We start from the raw sequence: 17,935 nt of genomic DNA, 5'->3' as shown, positions 1-17,935 counted from the left end.
ATTAGTAGCTATAGTTGTTTGACTTGATTTTCAAATCTTACGGTTACTAGAAGTTTTTCCTATGGGAAGTTTAAATTTCTTTAACATTGAACACTCAGGTGCCTGACAAAGTATATGAAGTTTTAAGCTTACACTTTGGTTTTTTATGTACTTTTGTTAAACTCTTTCTAGTTCATTTTTTTCATTTGTAATTTGTATTCTGTTATACTTTTCTTATTCCTTAGTATATTAAAAACAGAAAAAGAGAATGGTGTTTGTTTGTTTATGTGTAATTAGCTTCTGGTTTCCAAATTCTTTAGAAAAAAATTCTCACTAACACTGGAATGGTGTGCATGACAACAAATTAGACTTACTTCTAGGTTTTCTTTTGTGGAATGTTTAGTCAGTGATTAACAATTTTTTTGTTTGCAAGATGAATGTATTGGCAGTGTGTTGTAGAGGATATTTCTAACACTTGTCTTCCGCATCTAGTATCAATGTTTGTGGTCCTTCAGACTTTGTCACAAGCCTTTATCCTGGAGCCTGTTGGCCTCCTGCAGTTATTTTCATGTATATATTTTCTTTGGATTCAATTTCAAAAAGGTGTTCAGCTACACCTGCATTGCATGTCTTTAGAAATGGCTTTCAAATGTGAAGGATATGGGGAATATTTGACTCGGTTGCATGTTTTCGAAGAAGTAACTTTGAATTGACCATGTCAGGGTACAGGGCAGATTAGATCATTGTTTTCTTTCCCTGTACTTCCCTTAACAGCTTCACTGTTGCATTAGTGAAAGTTTACTAGTATTTAAGGCATGTGAACTGAAAGTTATATACAGTTGAGTGGAGATGTGTGAAAGGATTGCATGCGGCTTCCAATTATTTGTGAAATATTCATGGTGAAAATAGTTGAGGCAAAACATGTCACCGCTTGTAAGTTCCAGTTCTGACTTGTCATTTAGATATAGTCTGCTTTTATGGTTCTATCCTGGTATTTTTTTGCTATGATGTATGTGTTTCATCTAAAATTAATACTGGTAGCACTAGTGTTATGGAGCTCTTGTCATGTTTTGAAATTAAAATGGATATGTAGGAATATTTTCTGGTATGGTAGATACTTTGCTGAACAATTTGTTTCAAAGTATTTGAAAATATGGAATGTATTATGTATGGAATTTATTTATGAAAATTTTACTGAATAAGAATGTATGACACAGGCTTTTCTATTTCAGAAGACCAGCAAGCATCTTTCCTTATGAAAGTATATGTTCATTATTTGAGACAGCTAGACAATACAGAATTTATAATCTAGGATGAATTTGAGGCAATATAGACAAATTTTCTGATTAGTGTTTGAGTGTCAAAATAGTCTGTGAGGTAATGTTTATCATGTTGCTAATTTTAGCTACTCTTACACTCTCCTCTGTCACAGCCCCATGACTTTGATGAATGCAGATTTGATATCAGCGTGAATGATAGTGTTTGGTACCTCCGGGCTCAGGATCCAGACCACAGACAACAATGGGTAGATGCAATAGAACAACATAAGGTATGTAATTTTCTGTTTTCTAATTTCCCTTCTCATTCCCTCATTAGATCAAGCATAGTGCTTGCAGAGAGTTTAACTTCCCTGTATATCATTAAAAGGCTCATGGTATTTATGACAGGTAAAAGCTGAAGATTGAAGTTCTGTGTTAAATATGTTTCAAAGGAATTGACTTTTTCTTGACAGATAAGACTTTACTGGGGGCTAACAACTGTGAGCCTTTCTTGAGCTCTCTAGCTTGAAACAGAAAAAGCTTTTATTATGTTTGAGTGATCTTTTCAAGGTTTTGTCCATCTTCTCCCTGATGATTGTATTGCTTCTTATCTCTCTTGTTAGTCTTAGAGTCAATTCTCTAGGTTATCATTCTGGTTTTGGGCTCCTCTTTTTCATCAAATGACCACTTTTACTGTATCCGATCACTAACTTCTGTCTCTTTGTCTTTTACGACAGTATTCTTCATCCACATTTTGGTTCAGCTTTCTTGATCTGTTCTGTATATCTTCCAACGAACTCAATTAATTTCATTTTAAAAATACCTGACCTTCAAGCCCTTTAGGTCAGGTAGAAGGTACACAAAACATCCATTATGTTATCAGGTACAAGATAGGCACTATCCCAAGGTGTAGCATAAAACTACAATACCTAGCCCAATGCAGCCTCTCAGTCTGGGTTACACAAGTACAAAAGGAATACAAATTGAAATAGATATCCAGGTAGGTATGAATTTTTACCTTGAGCTTCTTGAAGTAATGTCTGTATAGGTACTGTGTATAATTAAGAGATTTCACCTTTTATTGGCAATTCCTTGCAATCAACCAATAAAGAACATGTTCTTTAAGTTCAAAGTGCTCCCTTTTGGTAATGGTTCTCTACAAAAAATCATCTCAATTGGACTATTTGTCCCTTTGTAGGGACGAATAGTCCCTTGGCATTTTTCCTTCATTTTGATACAGAGGTAATATTAAAGCATAGAAATCAAATTGCAAAGCCAGGATTCTTTCCTGTAGTCTCATGAAAAAATATGAAGTTAACAGTGGCATGTTCATTAGACACCAATACTGCAATTTATTCCTAGTGCAATAGCTGAGAGAAATTTCTCATGAGGATACACTGAAGAAGTTACTGGGTTGCACACCTGTAGAACTGACATTTCAAAAGCTGGTAGGTTTGGGGGTCTTCAGGTGTGGTTTAGTGTAGTCATGGAACTATATAGCCCTAGACTAAAATTTAGACTAGGTTTCATGAATGATTTAGCTGGGGAAATACAGAACCTTAACCTGAAGCTGGATAAGCAGAAATGCAGTCTATGTCATTCATTTAATGCTGTAGGAATGAGTGATGAAAAATCTCAGATCCTGTCTTAAACTCTGCCCATCACTACCTCAGACCTTTTTCATGCTATTTTTCTATTTCCTTTTGTAAGGCTCATCTTAACTGTTGCTGAGTTCTGGGCTGCAACTTTATGGAATCACCAGCTCATAGTACAAGATTGTTGAATGGTAGTGGTTTAGAGTTTGCCATTTTAAGTGTTGATTAGGCATTGTTTCTCTGTACTACTTTAAAAAAAGTCTTATGTTTTCAACACTGTTTTTTTTTTAACCTGCATTAGTACTCACCCCCTGTCATGAGGTATGTGTTTATTTTCCTTTTCTGTCTGGTATTATTGATAAGCTTTTATTAGTAAGCTTAAATTGTCTTATTCAACCACATTTTCAGATCATGAATGATTATTGAGGGGTACAAATTCTAGCATTCCAAAAGTGATCTCCCTTTATAACGAAGCCTGATTAATTGTACAGTTTTTCAGCTTTAAAAAATAATCTTTAAACATAATTAGGTTTGGCTTCCATTCTTTGGAAGAATTTGGTAGTTATTTAAATAAATAAATTTTACCAGATCTCTGCCTTTATGCTTAAAGAAGAAGAATGAAGGGTTGATTATTTACACTACCGATTTTTTTTTTTTAGTATTTAGAATTAGTATAGAAATCGGGATAAGAAGGTGTTTTTCATTATTTTAATAAAGTTACTTTTCAGCTTATTTTTTAAAGAATGAGGGTGTTCTGGAATGTTGTAAAAACAGAAGAAAAGTATGTCTACAAGTAGGAAGTGGTAATAAGTCCTTCAGTGTATACTGAACTGACAAGAAATGGTTCACTTTGCGTCTTGCTATCCTAAGGTAATAACACTGGGCTTGACTGTTCTGAATCTTGCAGCTTTTCCAGTATGTGTAGTTTGCAGTTTCATGGCTATTTGACATTTTTCAGTTTCTTTCATACTCCTTTTTACTCTCTAGTGTTAACAGTATCCAATGCAAACAGCAGTTTTCATTCTTAAATGGAGTACAAAATACTATGGCACATCGCTTCTAAATAAGCTATCAAAACATTTAATATGTTAAAATTATGCATTATTTTATATACATACTTTCATATTTTTATTTTGAAACATCCTTTTTGTATTAAACAATTACATATCAAGAATATCATGGTCAAAGCATAGCAAGGAAAACAGCATAAATTACTGCAGTCTTGTAATAGTAATAGTAGCTTAAACTCAAGTTGAAAGTATATAGTGAAATTACAGAGTTACTAAGGTCTTCTTTCCAGTGCACTATTCTGTTGTCTCCATAATACAGTAGGAGTTTTGCGTGATAAATGTAGGTGTAGAGGTATATCTGTTGCTTCTGATGATTTTAGAAAAATAAACAGTAACCAGAAGCCTTGGAAATCTTGACCAGCACTTGAAAAAGTGCTGTATTTACATAAATAGGTGTTTGTTAGAATTAAACGCAGCACAGAATCCAGTCTTCGGTCTGATAATTATTAGTGGTTCTTAGAGAATGTCTCCAAATGTCTTGTTTCTGTACTTTCATAGCACTTTTTAGTGCTATAACCTGTAATTTTTAATATAGGTTTGTATGGAAAATATTTAAGAAACAGTACATTTTTCCGATAGAATTTTGATGGGATGTGAAAGAAAGTATTTTCATGTAATCTGGAAGTCAGTCCCATTTTTCATTCAAATTTGTATGAACAGCACTTAAGTGAAGTTCACTTGGAACCCTCTCATTCATCCTTTAATTCATTTCAGCTCATGGAAGTTTTATATCCAAAAACTTGACTGAGTGAAGGGGGGAAGATGGGCAAAATATCTCATTGCACTGAAAAGTTCAAATCTGTCATCTTACTCTGACATTTTCTGGAGGAGCTTTCTGATCAGGTTACCAAACATTTGCAAAAGCTCCTTCTGGGTAAAAATGTTTTTGTTTGAGAAACATGTTCTTCAAATGGCATATAATAATTTGAATAAAATCAAGAGAGGAAATTATTTCCTGTACCAGTCGTTTTTCTTAACATTAGTCTACTGCTGTATAAAGTACTTTTTTGTTTGTTTTTAAAGTTCTTTGTTGCTTACTGAGTGGGTAGGTAGTTCTGGTAGGCTGCTTAAGCTATTTGCTAACAAAAGTGTGTTTGTGAGACTTAATGGAGCATGTCACAAGGTTGTTGATCTTCAGAGTGAGAAAAATAGACAGAAATTTTGACTGTGTTTCATTGTGCTCCAAACAAAGAGAACTCTGATTTAAAATTAATTTTATATTAAATATGAGTATAACCAAACATAGAAAAACTTAATGCTTAGCATTGGCTGAGAAATGTCAAACAGCTTATGTTCAGGCATAAAAACCATTAGAATTTTCAGAGGGGTTTATAATTGTACTTTTTTTCCTTGTATTGAGGTTCCTGAATCCTTACTACATTAAGTGTTTCAAGTATAGCTCAAAATATTTAGCCCTGAACTGAAGGAAGGATACATCTAAAACTACTGTAAAGCCGTCAGTGAGGCAAATGAGGAAGTAGTTCCTGTGTAACCAGGAGTCCATTCTTCTACTTAAATGTTTCATTAGATTTATTGATCAGGCATTTCTCTGGTGTCAAAACATTGATGGTACTTAAGCACCACAGTGCTGATCTGTTTGGAAAGTTACTATCTTCTTAATAATAATTTGAAAGGCTGCCCTCCTCCAGGTCTCTCCCATGATTTCAAAATGGAATTTGGAATTTCTAACCTAATATTAGATAAATGGGCTTAAATGTTGTTAGTTCAGGGCTGTGAGAAAATGAGAGTGAATTGCTGTTTGTTGTGAGAAACATCTGTATAAGTAAACTTATTTTGAGTAAATGAACTCCTGAGATCAAGATAATGATTTCTTGTGATGTTAATCCACCACCTAACTTGAGAACTAGATGAGAATTTATTTAGAAATGAGTACTTTATGAAAAATTTTGTATCACTTTAGGTTTGTCCCCTTTTGTTCCATCATAGTTTTTATTTTCTGCACCCAGACTCTTCATGTCTTCATTATTGACTTTGTGGCTCTTCAGCAATATAGATTGATAGTTTTTTTGGTCTTGTATTTGAAAAATCTTTTGTTTGTCAAATCAAAATAAGTCTTCCTGAGCTTCTTAAAATATCTGATTTTGCTGTTTCAGACGGGAAAAGGTAATTTTTCAGAGGTGTACCTAGAGGTGTACCAATCCAGCAAATTGGCATGTAGGATGTAGATAGGTTTTGTTTTTAATTTTGAAGTGATGATGTACAAGGTGTTTATATCTAGAGTAGAAGGCATGAATCTCAGAGTTTGACTGTGAAAGGCATCGGGTGGCTATTTTCTGAACCTAATTGACATACGTCCCTTTTTTGGGGATGAAGGGATCTATCCCCCTTAAACGAAAGTGGCCTGTCTCCCTCAGTAGGAATTTTCCTTGAAGGAGTGGCTTATGCTTTATTGTTTTTACTCTTGATTATAGACGCTGTGGAAGGAGATGGATTGTTAGAGTAGGGTTATACAGAAACATCAAGAAGAGTAAAACTTGTATCTCCTTTTCTTAGAATTTTCTCCCCAAAAGGGGGGAAGACATGGCAACCTGGGGGTTAAAGATAATTTAGATTTTAAGTAATTCTAATTTTGTGCAATTCTTTGTATGCTACAACTTGTTTCTTAAAATACCAGTTGTCAAACCAGGTAAGATGCTTTAGATACTACTTTGCATTGTTTAAGTGCAGATCTAGTTTAAATGGTGGGAAAAGCCAAAAACACTGGATTTGACAGTCAGATACATTCAAATTTAAGAAGTAGTTAAGTAATTATTAAAGCAGTTGATTGATTTTGGTTTTTTAACATTGATACCTTTTCAAACAAGTAACCTAGAATTGGGATATTTAGTTGTGAGGTTGTTATTTTCTGACTGTTGATCTTAGTTCATAAGTCAGTTTAGAAAACTGCAGAGCAAACTTTAAACGGCATAATTTTGATTGCAGCCAGTAAGGGCACTTCATGATTTTGTTGTGAGAAAACTCAAAATGCAAAAACATCATCAGCCTGAAATTTTCAGAAAATTGTTATTAACCACATCAAATGGAGTTCCTTTTTTGCAAGTAACCTAAAAAAAAGCTAGTAATTACCTTATAAAGTGTTAAGAATCAATAATTTCACTCTTATGATAATCTGCCTGTTTGGTTTTCCCTTGTCAGTGTACTGTTCTAAAAGAATTAGTGAATGTGCTGTTACACATTGAAAAATATTGCTAGTAACATTGAAAAATATTGCTAGTAACAGTAATGGTGATGTCGAAGCAGGAAGCCAGGTGGAGAGGACAAGGGGTGGGCTTTGCTAGTCTAACCTGACTGCAAAACCATTCAAAAGCAGAAGTCCCAGTGGATGAAACCAGAGCACCACTAGATTTTGCGCTTGAGAAGCATCTTAAAGTAACCCACAGAGTACCTGCCTGGAGCTAATAGATCCCCCCTCTACCTGCTGTAATTGTTCCTGTTCTGAATGGTTGAGCTAATTGCTTAAATCTGTTGGTTATACAAATCAGCTTCTGGACTGAGGTGAAATGTAGGAATATTGTACCTGGCGAGTTGTTTGAGTCCAATCTGGCTAGCTGTGGACCCCAGCCCACACCATCTTACATGGACAAAAGGCAAAAGACAAGGAGCACTCTTCTCCACACAGGGACAAATGTCCTCAGTTTATTCCCAGGTGACCCCCTCAGATGGAAAAGTGTCTGTCACCTCATGGCAGGAGACTTTTAAACCAAGGGAATGGGGGGCTGAGGAAGAGGACCACAGCCAATGGGATACCCATGAGGAGGGGAGAGTAAGCCTGGAACAAACAAGCACCACCAGGGGTTTTTAGGGGAGGGAAAGACCATGTGATATAAAAGGGGAATCCCATGAGGATACAAACATACTATTCTGTGCAATAATACAGAACCCAGTGCAAAACAGCTAAATATCTATTTAGTGCAATACAGCAATGAAGGACTTCAGGTAAAATATTGCAGTAAATATTGACGTATTTGCAAATTAAAATTGCTTTTTATCCTTGTGTTATTTCTCTTGTAAACTTAAATATAAGAGGTTATGCATGAGTAACTTTCATTAAACTCAGAGGGAGCCTTAAATTTCACTTCAGACTTGATTATAAGCAGCCAGAGTTTCTCAGTTCCTAGTTTTTGTTCTGTAATTGGAATATGTCACCTTTAGACTGAGATCCAAGTGCATCTACCTGTTCTTTTAACCTACAATGGCTTAAGAAATTTGACATTAACCATACTTTAAGTCAAGCTTTTGTTTGAATACTGTATATAAATATTGATCTATGAGATTATTTTTATTTAGCTGTTATAAGAAAACATTGAAAAATGCAAATAGAGGTAACTTTCTCATAGTAATATTTTACTAGCAGTAGATGCCAGAGTGAAAAAATTTGACCCATTAGTCAGGTCAGAAACCAGTATCAGAGTTTCAATTCATAAAATAATGAGCTCAGGTTATCAGCAAGAAGGGGAGAGTACAGAAAGGTAGCATATGTTTAACTTGTCCACAGGCCTTCAGCAATTTTAAGTAGAGCTGTAACATTCTGTAAAGACGGGGTAGTTTTCTCCTTTTTTACACATCTCTAACCCTGCTGTTGAATGGATTTCATGTACTGATAATGGCAATAAAGATGCCAATAAATTACTTCGAATCTATTGCCAGTCTGGGCTGAAATTAGTAAGATAATTTAAAATGAATAGTATATGCAGAGAAATTATACAGAAATATTTTGACTCAGCATACTAATGTAACAAACTTTTAAAATAGATACTAAATGAGAAGTATAAATTTCTGCCATCAGTAACTAGTTTTGTACGTTAAATTTAGTGTTCCCATTTTCTGGCAGACCATTGAGGAGTTGCTGACCAGGTAGTTTAGATGTGCATTTAAGTGCATATTGAAGTGCTGCAAATAGTCTTCAGAAGTCCATTTTGATGTTGCAACCTTTATAAATATATTTCTTTTATCATCTTACTATATTATTGACAACTAGTCACTGTCAATTTCTAGCAATGGTAAGTGGTCTAATATTGATGAGTGAATGTTAATTATAATTACAGTCTTGTTAATTATTTTAAAATAAAAACTTTACAGTAGTGTAACTTCAGATACATCATATAGCAGGCAGCAACAGGAAGAGTGTTTGTTGCCATTTCTCCCTCTACTTCCTCTCCTGAAATGTGGCTGTTTCAATATTGTGGGGTGTTTAAAGTATTTGCTTCCTCAGCAGTTATTGCTGAGGTCTGAAAAGAGCTGTGGCTCCCTAATGTTTTAATTTTTTGGCGTTTCATACTAATAAAAGTTCCTCTGGCCATTCACAAGGAAGACTGACATAAGTGGAAGAACAGTGCAGATGAAGGAAAGCATGGAATATATGGGAGTAGATATATATTGTTCAACTTCAGTTTTATTCATCAAGTTCATAAGGAGTACTGTAGGAGTGTGATGATGAGACCTCCTTTTGCCTATGTTGGTATCCATGTCCTGAGTGTTGGAACAAGTTTCTTAAGTAATCTTTATGTCAACTATTATTTCCTATTAACTGGATTTGGATTTCCTTGTCTGGTGCTCTACAGCAGACAACAAACTAAAAATATTTCTGTTTGATACTGATATGGATTGTATAGCATACACTCTTGTTTTGTGGTAATGCATTTTGCTTCAGAGGCTAGGGACCCACTCTCCCTCTGTGGCCTTGTGAGGCTCTGGCTTGAAGCTGTAGTGCAGCTTGCCTGAGGAGGCTGGAGGACAGTGTTCAGATACTTATATTAACCTGTAAAAAGCTGTTTTAAAAGCCTATTAACCTGTTTAAAAGACTGAAATGTATAGGCAAGTCATTGATGAGTGGCAGAGACACTCTTTAAGGTGTTACAAAAATACCCTGTACTAGTTTGAAACTAAAATGTTATGAACCGTTGCTCAAGCTTAAACAGGAACATAGACGAGGGTTTTTGCTGTTTCTGTCATTGTTGTGTGTTGATGTTACATATTTAACATAAGTTCTTGTGTGTTCACTTTTGACATCTCCCAGGAAAGGTGAATGAAGTGTTTGCAAAACTGCTCCTTGGTAACTAAATAACAAAATATGTTCAAGCAGAGGCTTCTGAACTTGGCAGTAATAAGCTTACTTACTTTGGATTTTGACCAGAACCTTAGGTAGAGTGGGAAATACATAGGGGAAGGATGTAGCTGTCTCAAGTCTGAGCACCCTGTCTTAACTTTTAAAATTCATTCATCCTTCAGTTGGGAATACTATGTTTTTCTTTTTGGTCTTCAGTGACATCTGAGTGGTATGGAGATGAGCAAAGAAATAAAGTGAAATACTGTCCTGAAGGAAGACTTACAAAGTTAATTGTAATTCTTCCCCTAATGTGAACTGAACTCATCCTTACTAGATGCTGTGTTTCACTGTAAGATAGATTGGGAAGTGGTGTAACAGTAAGGGCTTGTGGAATCATTTTTGGCTGTTTGTGCCTTCAAAGGGATTTCTTGCCATCCTCATAAAATGAGTTCTCCTTTATTAAGTAGTCTTACAGTAAATCTAGAGAGATTATTCCATTCATTTTTGAAACACTTAACATTTCTTGTCTTCTTGTCTTTTTCTATTAGAACAGTTCCCTATTCCTCAGTTGTTGTGCACGTGGATGTCTTTTACAGCTTTCTGATACCTAGCATGACTGTCTTACAAATTCAATCTTCATCTTTCAGTGAAGTATAGCACCAAAATGGAACTCAGTATCCCCACTAGGATCCTATATGTGTTGTACAGAATGTAGGATTATTTTGTGGGTCTTGTATGCTACCATTTTACAACACCACAAGTTTTCTAACTTATTCAGCTTACAAAACCCTAAATCTGATTCATCTCTAGAACTATCTGCAGATTGTTACCTGTCCTGTACGTGTACAGTACAGTATTTCCTATAACCAAGTAAACTTTGAACTCCATTTTTCTCATGTGTGTATATAAGTGTTAAGTTTGTGTTGCTCTTCTGTCAACTTCAGTCTTTCCGGCTCAGCTGCTTTAGGTAATCATTATTGTGCTGTGTGGGTTTGGTCCCGTTCCTTAAGTGATTGTGCTTCTTCTAGTACTGTGTAAAGTATGGGGACTGTCTACATGAAGAAATTGCTAAGTAATCTAACCTGTCTCAGTTCACAACTGAGCTTTCCTGTTACTCTGTTGGGAGCTGCCTATCTAAATCTGAAGCTGTACATATAATGCACTTAAGATAATTTTAAATATTTGTATTCATGAAAGCTGTGATATGTTCCTAATTAAAAAACGTTCACTCCAATCTAGTTAGAACATTGACAGAAGTCTTCACAGTCTTAGTAGAGATCTGGAGCTCTTCTCTCAAGCCCCTCCCCCTAAAAGATAGTGAACCTACTTGAAATGGCTTACTCTTACTTATGTCTTTCCCATAAATTAGCTAAATAGACTAATCGATTCAAGATTCAAATGCACAGAAAGGTTAAAGTAAATTTTTGATCACTGCATAGCCAGGCTGGTGAACCAGGGTGTTCTGAAATAGCTAATGAATGCCTGAAAATTACAGTTCAAATTGCAAATTAGCAGAGTGTTGCCTTTTAGGTGCAATACTGTGTGGAGGAAAACACTTGAAAAAGTGCTAACTCAGTATCAAATAATGTGAAAGGCTTTTGACACTACTGCTCTACTAAGCTGTTGAGTATTTCAGTCAACATTTTTGCAGTGCTGTTTAATGAACAACGATGTACCTGTCTAAAGTAAACTTGGTCTCAAGACTAATGCTCAGTCTTGGGTGACAAGAGCTCTAGAAGAGTCAACTTGCAGCTGGCTGTGGAATAAATAACTGGTCTCATTGCTATAAACAAGTGGGATTCCAATATTAAACTCAGAAGTGTTATTAATTCACTTTGTAAATTGTTTGGATAGTGTATACTTTCATTTAATAGAGGTAAGAGGAATGTCAAGGTTTGTCACCAGCAGAGTGACATGCAGTTGTATCTAACAGTCTGAGTTCTCCATGGCAGAGTGGTAGCGTGTTTTACAAGGTCTCCCTGGAAACAGTATTGTTCATTGAGGGAGACCTGTGTCAAGCTTGACTTTGGTGATAAATGCCCTTTCAGATTAGGGTAAGCTCTTGGTATCAAGAACTGAAAGTAGAAAGCTGCAATGTAAAAGTAGTGAGTGGTTAAACAGTTGAAAGTTGTCACTTGCCAATACTGTATGCGAGTTACTCAGAATTATTAGTGATCACCTCAAAAAATACTGTGCATCAACAGCTTAATAGAATAGTCTTGGGTACTCTGTATGTCTCAGCCTACCAAAGGTGGTCTTTTTTAGCTTTCTCAAAGACCTTTTTAGGAGGTGGGTTTTCTTCAGTCAGCTTTCATTACAGTGAAACTTAATGAGGTGATATTAATAGATGTCAGTTGATCCCCCTGCTGTAGGGAGGAGCGCTCAACCGAATGGGTGGGGTGCACAAGTGCCAATAAGACATAGTAACATTGAAGAGAGGTAACTTTCTGGCTCTTTTGTGAGACGCACACACCACCACTATCCAGGGAAACTCCTGAAAAAGAGAGTAACTCCAGAACCTAATGTGAACTCAAAAGAGTTGAAGGAATTCTTTTGGAAAGACATCATGTCTTGGGGCATCTGCTCTTTTAATTTAATGTCCTTGCCATTTATCAGAACTTCTTAAGGTAATTCTTCTTGTATAATTTTCAGTGTAGGTCAGCAAAAAGATCCTCTTTTTTTTCTCTGAAAACAGATCAAGCATGAAAATATGCATTTGCTGTTATTTTAATGTTGTCTGTGTATTGACTGACTGCAGAGGAAAAGAAATTCATGCTCTTGAGCATACCTATTTTAAGTAGTAGGTGAGAAAGAAAGGGTTTAATATTTAACTGCTACTGCTATTTAAATATCCCATATTGCTTGGTATGAACATAGGCATCAGAAAACTGGGGGAATGGAGGGTTAAATAGAGAAAGGTGTCCATCTTTCTATAGGATTTGTGTATTACTGTAAAATTGCTTGTTTAAGCAAACAGATACACTTGAGGATGCTCAGCTGATACGAGTTACTTGCCCTGATATATGGTATGGTGGGGGTACTGAAATTTTGTAAGAAGCTATGCTTTCAGGGAAATATTAGATCGATTATTCAAGTTATTGTTCCTTTGCTGTCAATAACAGAGTTCTTTCTTTAAAATTTAATTAAACACTAATTAAATTTCAGTGTGGGAAACTGAGCTTGGGTATGTCTTGTACATTCCATTATTTTAGCACTGGTATCAGCAGTAACTCTGATACATATGATAGTGCATGTCATTTGATGTTGCTAAATTTGCCAAGTGCACTCATTGCTGAAAACTGTGTATTTCCTGAAAGAAGACTAGGGGAATGCCAGTGAATCAGCAGTTTCAGTTGACTATACAAGCATGTTTGCTGCAGCAAACCTAAATGTTTTCACTTCCAAATTGTTGAAACTTCCCTTTCGGGACTGAAAACAATAGTTCTTTGTCTGTCTTGGCACCCCTTTGCCATTCTTGGGCCCATGATGGAACAGCAGCTGTTAAATTGCAGCTTTATTAACAAGTGGTTACAGTTAGTACTGTCTAAAGCTGGACTAAAGCTTTGTCCATTCCAGCCCAACACACTTGATTAATTATAAACAAAGCAGATTGTTTCACTTTGACCAACTCAGTCTTTCTTTGCATGTGTGTTCCAGTTAATGTTTCATAACAATTGTTTTGGCTTTGAAAATAGATACTATAATTCCCTAAAGAATGCATCCTTGTGGGATGTAGGCCTGAGAATGTAATTGGACATGCTCTGGTCAGGAGGTGGTACTAGAGATCTTGCATCCTAGTTGTTTTATGGTAAAAAGGTTAACTGCTTCTTACATAACAGTTAACTGTTCCTTGCTTGTGTTAGAGTATTGTCTGTTTCCGGCAAAATAATTTCTCTGTCTTGAAACAGTTCTTTTTTAACAAGGTAAAGTTTTTTTGCCTCAATTTGCTGGTTCTCAGACTTTCAGATGTAAATAAAAGGTTTGGTTAAATTCTGCCTCCAAGTTTTGCTTTATTCTTGTGCCTTTCAAAAAGTGCATCATCTACTTATTTCCATTCTTGTTTCTACCTTTCTCCAAATATGCTCAGCAAGGTTAAGCAGAAAATATGTAATTCATGTGCTTAGTGCTGTTTAGTGGGTTTGCGGCTCTCTGTTAGGTAAACCTGCCAATTTTACAAAGTGCAAAGAAAGGGCAAAGATAACAGCTACTTAGACTATAGCTCCCATAATCTAATCAAACATTACACACAGAATTACACACAGAATTACACACAGAATCACTTGGTTGGAAGAGACTTCAAGGTCATTGAGTCTAACCCATGCCCTAACATCTCAACTAGACCATGGCACCAACTGCCACATCCAATCATTTTTTAACACATCCAGGGATGGTGACTCCACCACCTCCCTGGGCAGACCATTCCAGTACTTGATCACTCTTTCTGTAAAGAATATTCTACCTGTATTTCCCTTGACACAGCTTGAGACTGTGACCTCTGGTTCTGTCAGTTGCTGCCCACCAACCCCACCTGACTGCAGCCACCTTTCAGGGGGACTTGTAGAGAGTGATGAGGTCACCCTCATTGTGTAGGTATATCTAATTGATCCTCACAGGGTGACTGGAATGGTTTGTGTTTTAATTCTTGAAAAGAGGCCATCATGCTGGCTAGACATGTCTTCAACAGATGGAGAGTGTTCAGCTAATAGTACTAGTCATATGTAGTCTCTCTCAGATATCTAACTGAATAGACAGAACCTGGAGTAAAAAACATGCTCCATTTTGGGTTTGAACTTGGTCATATGGGAAGAAAGTCTGAAATATGTGGATCTGGGGCTTCATTTAGGAGAAAGACTTGTGTTACACTTGACCAGAAAGGTTCTCTGCCCTCTTTGTTGATTGATACTGTCTTCATATGAGCCCTGTGTTAGACAGCAAATCTGCTGTTTTTCTTAACTGTTAACAAGTGTGAGGCAGATTTGAGTCTGGAGTGCTTTTGGATGCAGATACAATAGCTTCACTTTCATTATTTTTATTGCTGCTTCCTTTTCAATGCCTGGAGTATGAGATCTGTCAGAATTTGAAAATCTAGTAACAGAATTTGTATTTTGTCAATGCCATACAGAATGGTCAGGAAACACCTTATCTACCATCAAGTGGGAGTTTCCCTTCCCTCATTTCACAAAGGGATAAAGGCAACTTTTAGTGTGTTGCAGTTCAAAGCAGTCAACAGCAAGAATATCACCACTCTCCTGAAGTCTTAATGTTACCCATATGCACACCGGAATCTCTGCAGGCAATAACATCAGTTTCAGTTTGTCAGCTCTTAACACATGTCCAGCTTTCTCAGGATGAATTATTTGGGGGTACACTTGTGTGAGAGAACCAACAATGGGGTTGGACTTCAGCAGTATGTAGAAAAGAATGAGTCTACAAATAATTGGTTACGTAGATGCTGAATGTATTTATGCAGTTGCCTGGGTTTTTCATAGTACAGTGGGCAATTAAGGCAGAAGTTCTTACAGAAAGGACTCTACCGCTTGTACAAAACAGACGTGCTGTCATGAAATAAGATAATTTACTTACTATAGAAGACTTAAGCTAAAATAGGCACCAAACTGCTTGTTTATTATACTATTCTCTAGCTAATGCTTATCACAGGGAGGTTTTTGTTTTGGTACCAGCTTTGTTCTGGCACCCTTTGTCTTGTTTATACTTTTTACGACTCTGGAAAGCAAAGAAAGACCAAAATGGTGCCCCAAAGCCTAGTGCATAGCCTATTAAGGATCTACAGTATTACAGTTCTGTGTGGAACTCATGATAGCATTTATCTTCAAAGTTCTGAACATTTTAGGGCCTAGATCCTTTGATTTCCTTTCCTTTCCTCTAATGTACTAGAAGCAGCCTTTTGTGAGGCGTTTTCCAAACAGTTTCCAGATTTTTCCTTCAAGAGCAGGGTAGGTCAGCTTATTGTAGAGACCTGTGCTGTGCTTGAAGTTGGTTTTCCTATTACACAGAGGATGTTTGCTTTCAGCAAATAAGAGCAGTCTGGTTTTTTTTTTTCATCACTAATAGTGTGGAGGTTGTTTTTGTATTGGCAAGTAAGTTTAATATCTTTACTGATATGTTTGTTAATATTGTAGGTAGTATCAGTTAATATTTTAGTTTTCAACGATGAGTTTTCTGAAAGTTGCTTTTCATAAAACAGTTTTACAAACTCCCAAATAAGCCTGTATGAACTTAAGTGTTATGAATACAGTAAATAACTTATTTCAGAGGAAATATGTCTGTATAATTACTTCATGACTTTAAATGGGTTTGGTAGGCTTTAACTAAAACTTTGTTTCTTCTAATGTTTCTCAAAGTAAGCATACATACAGAGAAAACTAGTTTGGTGATGGCCTACTTAATGTATAACCTGTATATGAAGAAATCCTGTGCCTATTTACCTGCTTGGTATGTAAAAGTGATTTTTAATTAGTCTCTGTATTTGCAGACTAATGACAGCAGCTGAACGTAGAAAAAAAATCTTCTACTTGAACATGGTGCTTGAGGCATATGTGCCCAGTTTTCCCTGAGACAAGTATTAAACTTTTTTAAAGCTAAATTATATTGAGCCTAACTACTTCTTGTCAGATGAAGTTCTAAAAATCTGAGCCAGAACATTCATCAGAATGATTTGGTACTATGTCTTTGGACAGTCTTAAGTGAAAATGGGTGTGTTCTTAGTCGATTCACTGTTTTGAACTGTCTGAGAAGTCTGACTTCAGAATAGTTTCTTTAATCTCTGTTACAATTTCTAATTCATCCGTTCAGCGCTAAATGTCATTGTTGCTACTTGCATGTTGTGTGGAAAACTTTATCCTCTCGAAGCAATGTGTCTCAAATGTAATTATAAAGGCTAAAGGTAAAAGTGCTCTGGTTTTAACTGTCTCCCAAGAAAAGAAGGTTTCTATGCCCCGGGCGTGGAGCAGAAACAGGGTAAGGGTTACTTTTGGTCAAAGACCACTAGTAACCTCCAGCGGTGTCTGTTTCCTTTTCGCTATTTCCCTCTAGTGGTCACACACGATACTGACTTGGGGAGATTAAATAGATGAACTGCTACTAACCCGAAAGTAATACCAGTCTATGATACCTTAATTTTCCCAGTCATGATCTGTTAGACCACAGAGTATTGTGAAACCTCATGACAAAAGGACATACTCTTATGTTTTGAACTGGTGATTAAGCAAGGTTTTAGGAATTATTTGAACTTTTATCCTTTTAGATATCCAAATGTGTCTTTTACATGAAATATACAAAGCTTTTACGTTAGATAAACTCATAACCTAAGTTTTCTTATAAAGATTTTTGATGTGACATCTGCTTTATATGCGTATCTTTGCCCTTCTCTGTCTTTGGCTAGGTCTTACGTCTAAACATTAGAAATATTACAATAATTTGTCCCTTTAGTATTATGTTGGACTTGTTCTTAACTCATAAACTAAAATGAGATTTATAGAATCATGTGGTTTTATTCTTTAAAACAATTAATCTTCTTTTATTCTTGGTAAAACAATGTTTTATGTAACTTTTTTATCTCGGTAAGCCATCAAGTGTATCATAGAATTGCTAAGATTGAAAAAGATCTTTAATATTTCCACATTCAGTTGTCAACTCAGCAACACCACCATGTTCACCACTAAACCATGTTATCAAATGTCATATCCACACATTTTTTTAACATTTTCAGGTATGGTGACTCCACCACTTCCCTGAGCAGTATATTCCAGTGTTCCAACCCTTTCCATGAAAAAAATTTCATAATGTCTAAACTAAACCTCCCTTGCTGCAACTTGAGGCCATTTCTGCTTGTCCTGACACTTGCTACTTGGAACAAGAGACTGACACCCGTCTCACTACAGCTTCCTTTCAGGTTACTGTAGAGAGTGATAAGGTCTTCTGTGAGCCTTCTTTATTCCAGGCTGA

General features: G+C 36.0%; 1 protein-coding gene across 2 annotated transcripts in view; it reads left to right on the top strand.

Annotated features, from left to right (window-relative positions):
• The window catches only part of CERT1 (ceramide transporter 1), a 77,995-nt gene that overhangs the window by 21,652 nt on the left and 38,408 nt on the right, over positions 1-17,935 (top strand). For both annotated transcript variants that reach the window (XM_058824518.1, XM_058824517.1), the window contains exon 3: positions 1,412-1,528. In XM_058824518.1, coding sequence (XP_058680501.1) covers positions 1,412-1,528 — 117 coding nt within the window. The remainder of the gene's footprint in view (positions 1-1,411; positions 1,529-17,935) is intronic.

Source organism: Ammospiza caudacuta, chromosome Z (genome assembly GCF_027887145.1).
Source record: "Ammospiza caudacuta isolate bAmmCau1 chromosome Z, bAmmCau1.pri, whole genome shotgun sequence".
NCBI classification, from domain to species: domain Eukaryota; kingdom Metazoa; phylum Chordata; class Aves; order Passeriformes; family Passerellidae; genus Ammospiza; species Ammospiza caudacuta.
This window is presented reverse-complemented; position numbering and strand designations above follow the sequence as displayed.